We start from the raw sequence: 14,105 nt of genomic DNA, 5'->3' as shown, positions 1-14,105 counted from the left end.
TCGGAAGGGATCTACACCCTTCTGCAGATCGCCGCTCCAGGAGGAGCAGCCACCATTTGGCTGGTCTGCTATCAGCACCCTGACTTCTCAGGGTGCCAGGTTTTTCTTACTCTGCCAGTCGTTGTTTTGCTTGTGTTAAATTACATTGTTATTTAGTTTTTTTTTCTTCCAGTAAAGAACTGTTATTCCCGTTTCCCATATCTTTGCCTGAGAGCCTTTTTTTAATTCTGAAGTTGTGATAATTTGGAGGGAGGGGGTTTACCTTCTCCATTTCACAGGAGGCTTTTGCCGTCCTTCACAGGCTCCTGTCTTTTCAACCCAAGACAGATTATATCAGAGCATGCCCTGTACATCTCATAACAAGGGCACAGTAGGTGATAAAGCCTTCTGACAGTTACTGCTAATCAGAAAAGCAGCTCTCCAGAGCAAAAGGGCTGCTATCTCTGGGTTTTAGTATAGGAGACCAAACTAGGCTTTGCCACAAACCCACTGGGAGCTTTGATAAGATAACCCCTCTCTCCCTCTCCACTTCTCCCTCCCACTTAAATGTGTAACTGGGACAGTTTTCCTACATAAGTATGTATGGTGCAACATAGCCTCTGGTAGAAGCTTTCATGCCACAGCACCCTGCCCCAGTTTTTAGAAGTTTTTAAGCCACAAGGACTTAGTGTATATTGGTTTATGGGGAGATGTCCTGGTGTTGTCAGATCTTGGAATGTCATCCAAGAGTAGTGCTGATAGCTATCATTTCTGATTGTTTCATGCTGTGTCATTGTTTTGAGGGTTTTGCTGACTGAAGACTGTAGTTAGGAGGAGAGAGAGAGAGAGGCACAAAGGAAAAGTTCAGAAAGGAACAGTAACAGCACTTCCTTCATACATTTTAAAAATAATAATGAATAAATAAAAAGTAATGTTGTGATTTTTTCAGCTCCAAGTAGATGAAAAGACATATTTTCCTTTCAGATCCTAAAATATCTGCTAAAATCTGAAGAGAAAGAACTTGGCAACAAGATTCATGCTTTCTTCTCTACCAGGCTCCTCAAGCTCACCCACAGGGGTGTTGGCCTTTCTATTGAAGCTGCATAGAACTTAATAACAGCTTGTCAATAAGGCAAAAATTAATGACAATATCTTTGATAGGTAGAGGAAAAACCCAAATCCCACAGACTACACAATTATATTTGTGTTATCCTTCTCTCACCATCAGCTTTGCTATATTTATGGGCAAGATGAGTCTTAAAGTGGGTCTAGAAATATTAGATGAGAAATATGACAACTTGTCAAATTATATTATCTATGAAGATAAATTCCTTATTTGTGTCATGGCTGGTTTCTGGCCATCCTGCCTGAATATGTTCCTGTGAACCTGCTTTAGCAGGGAAGTTGTACCAGATCATATCCAGAGGTCCCTCCAACCCCAATCATTCTGTGGTTCTGTGACCAGAGAAAATGAACCAAACCATTCTGCAGCTGCTCAGGCAGCTGGGGATTCTTTTGCCATGGTTTCTTTCTCCATGGACCAATTGTATTTTGTCACCAGGTAATCTCAGTTTTGCATCAACACTGTGTAGTGGGAGAGAAAAGAGAATCTAGTAACCAAACCTTTCATAGTAAATGCCTCAACCTTTATCTCTGAGTTGGTGTGTAAGCAATTAAACTTTTCCATGCTGATCATCAAGTTTAAAGTAGCTGTTTTTATCTCAATTAGAAAGTACCTTAAATTACTGTATATTTAGACCCTCGGAATAGAAAGCTAGCAGAATGAGCTGGATTTTAGATTCCTAAAATTATTAATACATTGGCATAAAAAAAGAGTGCTTTTATTTTGTTACAAAATCAGCACAAGCCCTGCTGTTTGAGCCTAGAATATTAAATTAGATGTAACTCTGTTATTTCTACATTTACTGGCAATCAGAGGAGAAATACACCCTGGGTGATGGAATTTCTGCATTGTTATAAATTGTAATAAAAACTTAAGATTAGCATTTCTGTGGCCACCTAGTCTTTTTATTTTCTTTTTCCTTCAAATTGCAATCCTATTTATCTTCAAATAATACCTGCAAGAAATCAAGTTTCTCTTACAGTCACAGAACCACAGAATGGGAAAGACAGAAGGGAGCACTGGAGGACCCTGGGCCAACCTTCCTGCTCACGCAGGGTGATCTGAGAGCACATGGCACAGGATTCCATTCAGATAGTTCTTGAATATCTCAATTGAGGGAAACTCCATGATCTTTTTGGGCAACCTGTTCCAGTGCACTGTGACTCACATTGTAAACAAATTTTTCCTTATGTTCAGGTGGAACTTCTGTACAACAGTTTCTGCCTTTTGTTCTATTGCTTGGCATCACTGAGCAGAGCCTTGCTCCATCCTCTCAACACCCTCCCTTCAGACATTCATAGACAATGATGGGGCCCCTCTTAGTTGTCTCTTCTCAAGGCTGAACATGCCCAACTCTCTCAGCCCTTCCTTGTAAGAGTGATGCTCCAGTCCTTTAATCATCTTTGTTGCCCTTCACTGGACCCACTCCAAGAGCTCCATGTCTCTTTTGTACTGAGGAGCCCAGAACTGGACACAGCATTCCAGGTGAGGCTGCACCGGGGCTGAGCAGAGGGCAAGATCATCTGCCTCAACCTGCTGGCAATGCTCCCTCCCACGTAACCCAGGATACCATGGGCCTGCTTGGCCATAAAGGCATCACTGGCTCATGAACTTTCCATATAGCATAAAAACTTGACATTCAAATAATGTAAGCCTGTGAGAACTAAGTAATGACTGACCATTTAGGCCTGCATGAGGCTGAGAATTTTTTTCTTTCTATGTGCTACATGAATCCACTGTCTAATTACAATCACAGATTTTTTATTTTATACCCATTTGATACACAATCAGAAGTACACCAGAGGGTGTTTTAAACTTTGGCTGAAGGTACAGCCCCATCATTTGGAGAGTAAGAAATTATGTGTATGTCAGTTTAGGGTGTGGTTGTTTAGACTGGATCCCAGTCTTTGAAAGGGACAAAATCAAGATTAGTTAGCAGGATTGCAAAAGTTACATTCAGCATCTTAATCAAGCCCAGTGTTTACAGGCAACTGATCTGCAAAGTTATCAGCAATTTTCTTGTTAGATTTCATGAGACAGTAAGTGAGCAAGATATCCCAGGCAAGACAGGATGCTGCTGCTAACATCTTATGGTCAGGCCCTTCAAAAGTAACCTCTTCCTTATCTATTTTCCTGTTGATGAGCGGCAACAATGACCTAAAAGTATTTTTGAAGGGCCTAGATTAAAATCACATGCATTAAAGAAAAACCCAAAACAACTAAATAAAAAATGCACTCTTCCCATAATATAAAACTGGGAGAATCTAAGCCCTGCAGAATTAGCAGTTTGTGTAAAAGCTAGAGGTACGCAGTGATTGAACAACTTCCTTAAACAAAAACTGTTCACACAAGTAGCACAGTTCTGCACTGACTGGTGAGTAAAGAGCTCCGCAAAGTGTTCCAGTAAGTTCTTTGGGAATCTTACAAGCACATATAGCATGCCTTGAAGGAGACATTAACTCAGGCCATCTTGTGTCAGGCAGGTTGTAACCAGCAGTGCCAAACCAGTGCAGAAAAACAGAAAAAGACATTTATAGCATAATAATTCTTAGCATCAAGAAGTGTGGTTTTGTTTATTAACCTTCATGTCTCTGCAGTTGAATCAACAAGAGCTAATGTTCAAAGAGCATAATGCACAGTCATTTATTGTTGAAGCAAACACACTCAACAATGACGGAGTTGATTGGGAGAGGTCTGCTATCAAAAATCTTCAACTGGTTCAGTATCTGATAGACTAGTGAAGGCTCTGTGAAAGAGGATAAACTTGTTGAAACACAAACAGCAACAGTATAAACCCTATATGTTTTTGAAAAGATAATTAAAGCCTCAGCAAGACAGAATTTTAAGCTGTTGAATCATAATGAGAACATACACACAAAAAGGAAAAGAGCATATCATCCAACCAAACATCACATATGAAGAAAAGTATAGAAACCACTTTCAGTTAAAGATGTGATAGAAGAGACTACTTTGGTAGCAAACTATTTTTAGAACTTTATTGTGACCTTAAATAGAAAAACTACTTTCAGAGCTTTGCACAATGGGGAACTTTAGTTACACAATTCCCAAGATACTTCAAATTTGATGACCAGATGAACTGAATTCTGCACATACAGAAATGACATTTTGCTGAAGGTACTGTATTGCTGCTATTAAATCTCACACTGCTTTTGGATAATTTGGCCATAGGAGAGATCTGGAAGAGGAAAGAAAAGGAAAGAAAGAGAGAAGGTCTGTAATGTTGAAAAACACATTCAGTGTTTTTCTTTGAAAGAAATTAAACAGTAACAGTGTTACTTTTTCAGTAACAGTGCCATGTTTTTTGGTAAGAACTAAACCTAACAACTTCAGGTTTTTGTCAGAAGTATTTAATTAGAAAAGAACCCACAATCCTTCTTTCCAGCACCCACCCACACTGCTGACTAAACAGACCATGGAGCTACAGACAGGTCTTCCTAGATCATCAACAGAATTCATAGTACTGAATAGCAATTATCTTAATTTCTTTAGCCTTTGGATTTTTTTTGTGTTGAGATCATATTTGTTTTAAAAGGAGTTTCAATTTTTTTTTACAGGCAATGATACTTACTGAATATATTCTCTAGGTATGTGCTAGGCAGCACCATGGCAGGGTAGAAATAGAACCTGTATTCAACCACAGAGCTGCAAGCCTGCAATATTATGCAACATCCTTCAGTCCACCCTCCCTTAAAAGAAGTTTCTAAGCATTGAGCAATATGGCTTTGCAGACCAAGATGGGCTCTGGAGGGGAAAAGGAAACACAGAAAACCCTCAATAAAAATCCTACAGATCCTGCATTGTAAAAACCATATGCACATACAAGAGAAACAGGTCATATATCATACAGTCTTGCTTGGAAGCAATCTTAAAGATCACATAATTTGACCTGCTGGCCATGGGCAACAGCACCTTCCACCAGACCAAGTTGTTCAAAAGCCCATCCAACCAGGCCTTGAACACTTCCACGGATGGGAAGTCCACAACTTCTCTAGCCAGTGTCTCACCACACCCACAGTAAAGAAATTCTTCCTAGTATCTAATCTGAATGTACTCTCATTAATCTTGAGGTCATTTGCTCGTGTCTTACTGCTCTTGTGAAAAATCCCTCTCCAGCCTTCTTGTATGTCCCTAAGCTGCACAGCTAGAAAAACACTTTACATAGTAGATTTAATGGAGTAATTACAGAAGGTATGCTTTACTTCCATTAAAATCTCTGATTCTCACAAAAGGACAGAGCAGCTGTACTTGAAGTAGGCTGTAAATAAAACACAGGACCTAAAAATGTTACCCTGCTGAACTGTCTTAGACTAAGTAGCAAATATGGAATAAGAATGATCACTAACTTGAGATTAAAATATTACTCTCATTGTAAGAGCTTTTTTGGAGCCGGACAACTCATACTGCTACCTTAGCACTCCTTAAAGACATTTGTTCTCAGTGTCACTGGACTGTTTCTCTCTGGTTTTTTTGCAGCATCTGAATTAATGTTCAACAGCAAAGGCATCCGTCTGGAAATGGTCTCTGGGATGACTCACTTTTCTGAGGTCTCTCCTTCTCTCTGCCTCTACCCCCCACACCTTCTCTCACCTACATACTCTCCCACAACTTCTGCTTTCAGTATATTTTTTTAGACATCTTTGTACTCACCTGCTACATGCCGAAGAACTCAAGTTCAAATATCTCAGCACAGTTAAGAAAACACAAGTGGGAATTTTTATTGTATTTTCAAAATATACAATAATCTTCTTTCCACCTCTGTAAATGGGTGAGCCCTGGGGCTATAAAGAAATCTTTTGGGACTGATCCAAACCATACGAGAAATTAGATGCTGGCAAATCAACCAGTTACTGCCCTTTCTCTTTCAGCTTGCAAGTAACAGAACAAATTCTGGTACCAAAAATTTTATATATGTGGTATTTAAAAGTTGTTAATTTAATTTTTAATTTTCCAATATGGACACTTATATAAACTGCTAGAGGAAAAAAATTACTGTGATTGTATTGCAGGGTTAACAACAGGAGACAAGAATTCAAGATGGGATTTACTTTTTGGTTAAGGACTAATGGGAAAAGACAACAGTCAGGAATTTCACTTCGTCACACATTCTCAGGCAGACTTGGTCAAAAAATAAGAAGCCAGATTATGGCCACCAAAAGCTAGCATTTTACCCAGAATGCTCATCAAATATTTAAGTATCAAGGACAAAATCAAGAGTTACACATGGGGACTTCTAGCCTTTGGAGAATAATTTGCTGAAACCTGCAATTCAGTCTAAACCGAGTCATATTTTAATCCCCACAAAAGCATCTACACTCAGAGACTGGCAATTGCATAATTTACTGAGTGGCAGACAATTAAATCCTTGCCAGACTGGTTGAAAATTTTACTTCAGAAAGAGGCGCTGCACTCCCCTCATATTTGTATCTATGGCCTTAGACTGTTATCTGTTTACCATCAATTCTGAATTTTGCATGCAAGAATAAGAGGGTCTAAATTAGTGTTGTGCAACACGAGAAGGGCAACCAAAGGAGTATGAAAGAAAAGCAATCAACAAGACAGTTGAGAAACAGGAAGCTGAAAGCAGACCATCTTTTTAAGCTGCTATTTACATTTTTTTAAATCTTTGTGCGAAGGATATGAACTTCAATCCTAGGACTAGAAAGGAGTACAGCATGGTCAAAGATAAAGGAATTCTCAATGATAAGCCCCAAATTTCTCATCACTGAAGCCTCTCATCCCTGTCCCAAATAACAAAATAGTCATCAACTACTGTACTGGTTTAGAGTTGTAGAATAAATTGCCATACTACTGAAAATAAGAATTTCTGCACCTCTCAGGAAAAACTTTAGGTGCTGCTGACCTTCACATATTGCTGAAGATGTGCATTAATCCTCTTAAAATGCTCCTGATATGAAAAGCTTTTGTTTAGATACCCATGTATGCTGAAAGAAAAAACACCAGAAAATTAGATGTTATTAGCTACACAATTGTAAGACCAAAAAGCCCCCAAAATAATAGACAACAACACAGGAAAATTTAAGAGAGTACAGCCATAATTACATTTATTAAAAGACATGCTACAACAACTAGAGTTAGGAAATTAATTAGGTATAGATATCATGTAATCAGAAAACACACTAACCTAAAAAACCAGAATATATTACAGCACAAACAAAATCAAGTTCACCATGCACTACACAGTCACAAAATAGGTTTCTTTAATACGTCTTTTTTCAGTTTTAAGTCATCTCCACAGATATAAAATACTTTTCATGCAATGCCACAAGATGCTTTACAAATGAAAGCTTTTGCTTATTAAAATATACAGACAATCTTTTTATATAAAAACATTTTACATTTCCATTGTTTCCCCAAACACTCTTTTGCCAGATTTAAAAAACAAAACAAAACAAAAACAAACAAAACCCACCAAAACATGATGTTACAAATATTTACAGTATTTTCTTTTGTTAGATGAACATTTTTATAAACTGAAAGGGAATTTTTATGAACAGATCATGTGAAATGAGGGAATGACAGCAATTCTTAGAGATGTTTACTGTGTCTTTAGTACAGTACTAAGAGCAATATATTAACTTTTTGCCTTCCCTCACACCATTTGGTTCACATTACTATTTCCATTTTCCACTGTTTCCACCAGCAGTAACAGTCTCAAATAGAGGCTACTTTGCAGCGGGTCTTCCCCTCAGAAAGGAGTGTGAGAGAAAACAGGTCTTCATGTAGCTCAGTAAAACCAGAACAGTCTTTGGCCAGAGACTGAAGTGACATTCTGATGCAAGAATCTACTTGGTTAGCAACTTTCATCTTGTGCAGCTGCAGTTCTATGGTGAACTCCTGCAGAAAGTGGGTAACCTATTCAAAAAGAATTGGAAAGTGCTTCAAATCAAGTTTATGTGTGGTAGCTTCCCACTCATAAATAAAGCACAGTTTCCAAGAAGTGAAAAACTGCTTACAGTGATGACATTAATCTGCTAAAGTAAAAGCTTTCTTCACTTATCAAGGACCTTCAATTATGTAAGCATTTAATTTCTTTGAGACTGCTCCAAGCACAACATATCATTATTATCTGAAGTAGGAAATAACACAAGTTATGCTTGGATTCCTACATACTGCAGTACAAAAACAAAACAAACAAACAAACAAACAAAAAAAAAAAAAAACCCCAAACATAACTGTAATGGGAAAGACAGTAGAATAATTAAATCTGTATTGAAACAGCTGCAGTTCACTTCTTGTATGGTCAGTAGACAATATTAATTTTTCACAATATAAATATACATTTTCCAGAGGGTAAAAATGTATTTATTATACTTAAGACACCTAGAGATATGAAAAACTCTACATATAAAACTACTGAAGGCACAAAAACTTTGGTCCAATTTTGTTCCTATATCACATCCCCCATCAATAAAACCCTGAAGTTAAATACTTCAGAAATTTAATATTCTAACTGTTAGGATTTGCTTTGAAAAGAGCAGGCAAACAATCTTCAATATAGCAAACCAAACTTCAGAAAACAGAAGATAAAGTTAATATAAAGAAAAAATTCTGTGCAATCTGACTGTTGTTTCAGCACAACAGTAACAAGAGCAAGTCTGGTAGCTGTGCTCTAGCTAACAACGTATTAGGGCCAAAGGCTAAGGCAAAACAATGCTTTTTGTAGGCAGCTGACCTCTCATTTGAAAAACAGAAATATAAGCTAACAGCATAAAATGGCAAGTAGTAAGTCTACATCTCTTATAAACTTTCCTACTGACATGAATCAGAGGAGAGGCAAGGTAATTATCAGACAGACCTCACTGGCACTACTATCCACAAAGACTAATAGGTCTCATGGCACACAAACACATTTGCTGCCTGTAATCAGAAAAATGTTACAAATAGGCAAGTTTCCACAGGTATGTGGAATATCTTCTGAATAAAAAGGACCTCAATTTATCAGTACACAAATCCAGTGCAACTTACAGAAGCAGCAGACAAGGCAACTGAATCAAATTATAAATCAAAGTTTCAGAAATTGGTTCTGATGTTTTAAGAGTTCTGCAGAAATTAAAAGAAGCAGAAGTTTTACCATTATATAACAAATCAAGGATCATTTGAAAAGGCACTTAGCTGCTCCTGTATTGTTAAAAAGGCCTTATTACACTTTGAACCAAGTGCGCATCCATCAAAAAAATGGACTAGGAGGCAACTCAGAGTTGATTCAAGGACATGACATATAAGAGGCATAACCATACAGTCACAGAATCATAGAATATGCGGAAGTGGAAGGGACCTACAAAGATCATCGAGTCCAACTCCTGGCCCTGCACAAGACAGCCACAAAGAATCCCACCATGTGCCCAAATTCCAACTTAAACTGTGCACATTACCAGATACTTCACAAACAGAAATTAATGGCATATGTTAAAAAAATTATAAATGTATCTTTAACAGCTTAAGGCCACAGTATACTGAAGATGAAGCCAGAATCCTCTTCAGAGTTACACAGGTAACAGGGAAAAAGGCAAAAGACAGAGAATGTAGTATGTTTAAAGCCTAGTTACATATTAAGGAAGCAAATACACAGTGAGGACTGTCAAACAGAACAGCAAAGAACAGAGAATTTGCTCCATTTGATTTTTTTTTTTAATTTACAATGGACAATTCTTTGAGTAACTGTTTAAAGTTGTCTATAATCTGACTGAAAGGTAGGATTAAGGCCTTTGGAGGTCCTATTCCATCCACGTCACCGTGAGACTCTAGAAAATCATTCTTTCCCAAATCTTGCTCTTGTCACAGATACCAAGAGCTTTAGAGAATCAAGAACTGAGATGCAACTGTGCTTCTGCACCAGGCTTTAATGAGTCAAGCATGAAGTGTAAAAAGTATTCCTTCTACCATGATTCTTCACTAACAATGCATTGTAATAAGTAAGGTGTTATGTTTATGTTTTCAATTATTCAAAGTGGAATACTAAAAGGGAAAAAGTAGCCTTAACCAGTGCCTTCATACTGCTAAGCAAATGTTAAGGTGCACTGTCAAGTTTCAAAGCTTATCTGCATATCTTGTAAAAGCAGATGTCTCTAAGAGGCAGTGTCTTTCAGATACACACAAATCTAAAAATATGTTGGCAAGAATAATTTGGTTGCGAAACCAGAAAATAAAGATGAATCAAAAAAGATAGACAATACTCAGGGATCTGCCTCATATAGTATCATTGGATAAAGCCCTGGAGACAAGAGAGATGCAAGAAAGCTGGTTGATATTAAAGGATCACCTTCTCCAAGCTCAGGAGTGATTATCCCAACAAAAAGGAAGTCAAGCAAAAATGTCAGAATAGCATTAGATGAACCAGGAACTACTGGATGAACTCAAACACTAAAAGAAATGCTACAGAGGGTGGAAGTAACATGTAGCCTGGGAGGAAAAGAGGTTTCCTAAGCAGCTCAAGTCTATACAACTGTGACAGCTAAAGCTTTTCTTGGAAAGGCGAAATATAGCCTGCCCTTTTGTAAAAAGGGAAATAAGAAAGACCCAGGGAACTATAAGTCCCAGCTTGGTTCCCAGTAAGATTATGAAGTAGATGGCTTCATTAAAGCCAAATCATGCCTGACAGATTTAATGGCCAACAACAGAGTTACAGCAGTGGTGGCTAAGAAAAGAGCAACTGATGTCATCTACCAGGACTTGTGCAAAGCATGACACTGTCTCACAAAACTTCCTTGTCTCTAAACTGGAGAGATGGATGTGATGAGTGGACCTCTAGCTGGAAAAGGAAATGGCTAGATGGCCACATTGAAAGAGTTGTGGTCAACAGTTTGATGTCCAAGTGGAGACCAATAATGAGCAGTGTTCTGTAAGGATAATCACTGGTACCAGAGCTGTTAAACAGCCTTGTGGACATGGATAGTGGAATCAACTGCAACTGCACCCTCGGCAAGTTTGCTGACAACATCAAGCTGTGTGGTGCAGTCAGCACACCTGGAAAGAATGGATACCATCCAGAAGGATCTGGACAGACTGAACAGTGAGACTGAGAGAACCTCATGAAGATCAACCCACACCATTCTGTGAAATCCAAAAGATAACATCCCTTAGGGGAATATTTTTCCTAAGCCAGTTGAACTTTCCAGTACATAGTACATTCTGCATATTTATATAGTTGTGTTGTACAACACTTATTAGAGCTACACCTCTGCAGTCAGATTGGCTGCTATTGTTGAGGAACACTGAGGTAGCTCGGGTGCAGCTGCAGTGGGAGCTGCAGGCTGAGCTCAGGCTGGGGCAGCCCAGGCAAAGGGGCCGTGAAGAGCCGACCCTGGGCACTCAAGGGCCCGGGGACCTGTGGCCCAGCCAGGGGACCGGACACTGGGACACGGCAGGAGCCGACGATCCCAGACCTTCCCACGCTTAGACTGCTGAGGGGAAAGAGCCCAGGGCAGGTCCCTTCATTCTGGGTCCCTCCCCAGAGACACCAGCCCGAGCTGTTAGTTTGTTATTGCGCTGTGATGAAATGATTTCCATGGTTGGGATGCCTGAGACTGCTATGGGAAACCTGGGGTGCACCCAGTAAGGAAACCTGTTCCAACTGTGGGAGTGTGGGGGCTGTAACTGGGAAGAGCTTCAGTCCCAGCTCAGGTGGTGCAAGAGTGACTGCCAGAATGGCTCCCAGACGGCTGGGCAGGGAAGTTTGCTTAATACCACACCTGTAATCAATTTACACAGATCAAGGTAGTATCTGGCAAGCTACTATAAGGCCGATTTTGCAAAAATAATTCAGAGAGAAAATTTGAGAAAGCTCACTACAGAATACTTATATCATGGTAGAAACATACTCTTTCTTCTAGAAAGATAAAGTCATACAATTCAGATTAACAAAAACAATTATGAGTGGCAAAACATTACAGCAGAAACAAATTCTGCAATAGTTAGAAGTAAATAAATGCCATGTTTGAAAGAAATAGGGCTTTAAAATGTGTAAGTAAAATTAAATTAATTTTCAATTAATTTATGTGAAAGACAATACTAGGGAAAAAAAGCCCTTAAAATGAATTTTAACTTTTTAAAATACAATCAAAAGTCATTACCACTCATCTGTACACTCATGGCAAAACCTAACTGCATCTCAGCTCATTCCCCAAAGAGGAATCAAGATTCAGTATCAAACATTTTTTCATAATTAGGAAGGAAAGAATGATAGTATTCTATTACTTTAATACTGAAAAGTATTAAAAATAAGGAAATGCAAAAACCCAAAAGAATATTCTGATACAGCCAGTGTCTCTCAAGAAGTCAGATGAAGTCCAAAAAACTAACTGAATTTGCTGTTTGGCCCTCCTATATAGTTTTGTTTGGTTTTTTTAGTATATTTTTTCTTCGTGTGAATTATTTATCAGTGAAGAACTACCATCAGAGAAGTGCAACTAGGTAAATTTAAAGAATCCCTATGTGATTTCACAACAAATGAAACCTCATTCCCATCTACATCCAATCTCCATAAGAAAGCACATGAAACTAGAATTCAAAATATTAATTGATGAAAAAATATATATTGAATTATCATGGAAAACATTTACAAAAAGACCAAGAGGAGAATTTTCACAAAGCCCACAATATTTTTGCAAGATACTTCAGGTAACACTCTAATCTATTCATACACATATAGTAAGGCACAAAATAAGAAATTAAGTAAATACATAGTAATTTAAGTATTAGACTGTAGAGTGGTAAAAAACCTCGAGGTTTAATTTTTCTGTCCTGAAAGATGACCTTAGCAAAAATAACTTCTTAAAAACTTGAGAAACCATCACAGACCTGAATATTTTCCATAAGATTGCAAACATTTAATTATTTAGAGAAATGTAAAAAATTTATTTTAAATCAGGACCATTTTCTTGTTTTATTTTCTCCAAGGTACTGCTACACATCCCTTCATAGTAGAAATAGGACATCAAACTTCCAACCCACACTCAAGTCAAACTAATTCTCCAATGCCACACCTTGAAGAAACTTGTCAAATACTTTTATTCCACAGAGAGAAGGCACTGCCTTTTCTTTAATAATTTAATCTATAAGAACAGCACAGACTTTTTATTTTTATAAACAAGTTATTTGTAAAGATTTGCCAAAGTATGAACACACACCTTGGTAACATAAATACTATTTAGAGGATACTCACAGTTACCGTTTGCTTTTCTTCAAGAAACCCAAGCACTATTTCACACTCAAATTAGTGTTTAATCTGCACAGAGTAGGTTTACCTTTTCATTAAACATACTCGTTTGGTACATTGCAAAAGCACTCTAAGTTGTTTTGTAAGGCTGATTTCAAACAAAAGCAGAAAGGATGGTCTCAAAATATAATTTCAAGTAGGAAACTTGATGATAAATATTGTTGCTAAAATGATTTCACAGAAGAATTTTTCTATTAATGACATAATTGCAGCTAGAATCAGAAAAAAACATTACTTAATTATTTGTGTATGAATGAGGTTTTTCTTTTAAGCGACAGAGTAGGTTAGAGCTGTCTCAGTCTCTATTTGAACATTTTACTAAAAACATTCAGCAGCCTTAAAGGGAAAATTCACAGAAAATTCAGATTGAAGATTTTGAGAAGGAAACTCTGAGATGCTGGTTTTCTCCAAAGTCATGATTGTGAAGCTCAATGAGAGCGTGAACTGCTTCTTCCACAGAGCCCAGCTGGATAAGAGCCATTTTGCAATCTTTCCTGAAGAACAATAAAAATTATTATTAATCCTAACCAAATTTTCACTAGCTAACACAGAAAAGAGGCATAAATGGGGTTTTTTTCTCAGCTGCATCACACACACTTGTATAGCAAAAGAATCGGAGCTATTTATGCATCTGCTAAAATGCAAAGATAAAAAAACTACATAAATTTTGTGAATCTATGGCTTAAAGTCATGTCATTCTTACATTACACTGGACATCAAAAATCTACGTCAAAATAAGGCTAAGAA

At 37.8% G+C, this 14,105-nt stretch overlaps 1 protein-coding gene across 18 annotated transcripts in view; it reads right to left on the bottom strand.

Annotated features, from left to right (window-relative positions):
- Positions 1-7,158: 7,158 nt before the first annotated feature.
- PTBP3 (polypyrimidine tract binding protein 3) overlaps positions 7,159-14,105 on the bottom strand; it is a 43,974-nt gene continuing 37,027 nt past the window's right edge. For all 18 annotated transcript variants that reach the window (XM_064402740.1, XM_064402741.1, XM_064402742.1 and 15 more), the window contains one exon: positions 7,159-13,852. In XM_064402740.1, the coding sequence (XP_064258810.1) occupies positions 13,720-13,852 (133 nt within the window). In that variant the 3' untranslated portion in view covers positions 7,159-13,719. The remainder of the gene's footprint in view (positions 13,853-14,105) is intronic.

The sequence above is a fragment of the Passer domesticus genome, chromosome Z (assembly GCF_036417665.1).
Source record: "Passer domesticus isolate bPasDom1 chromosome Z, bPasDom1.hap1, whole genome shotgun sequence".
NCBI lineage: Eukaryota > Metazoa > Chordata > Aves > Passeriformes > Passeridae > Passer > Passer domesticus.
The sequence above is the reverse complement of the archived record's forward strand: the minus strand, read 5'-3'. Positions and strand labels throughout refer to the sequence as shown.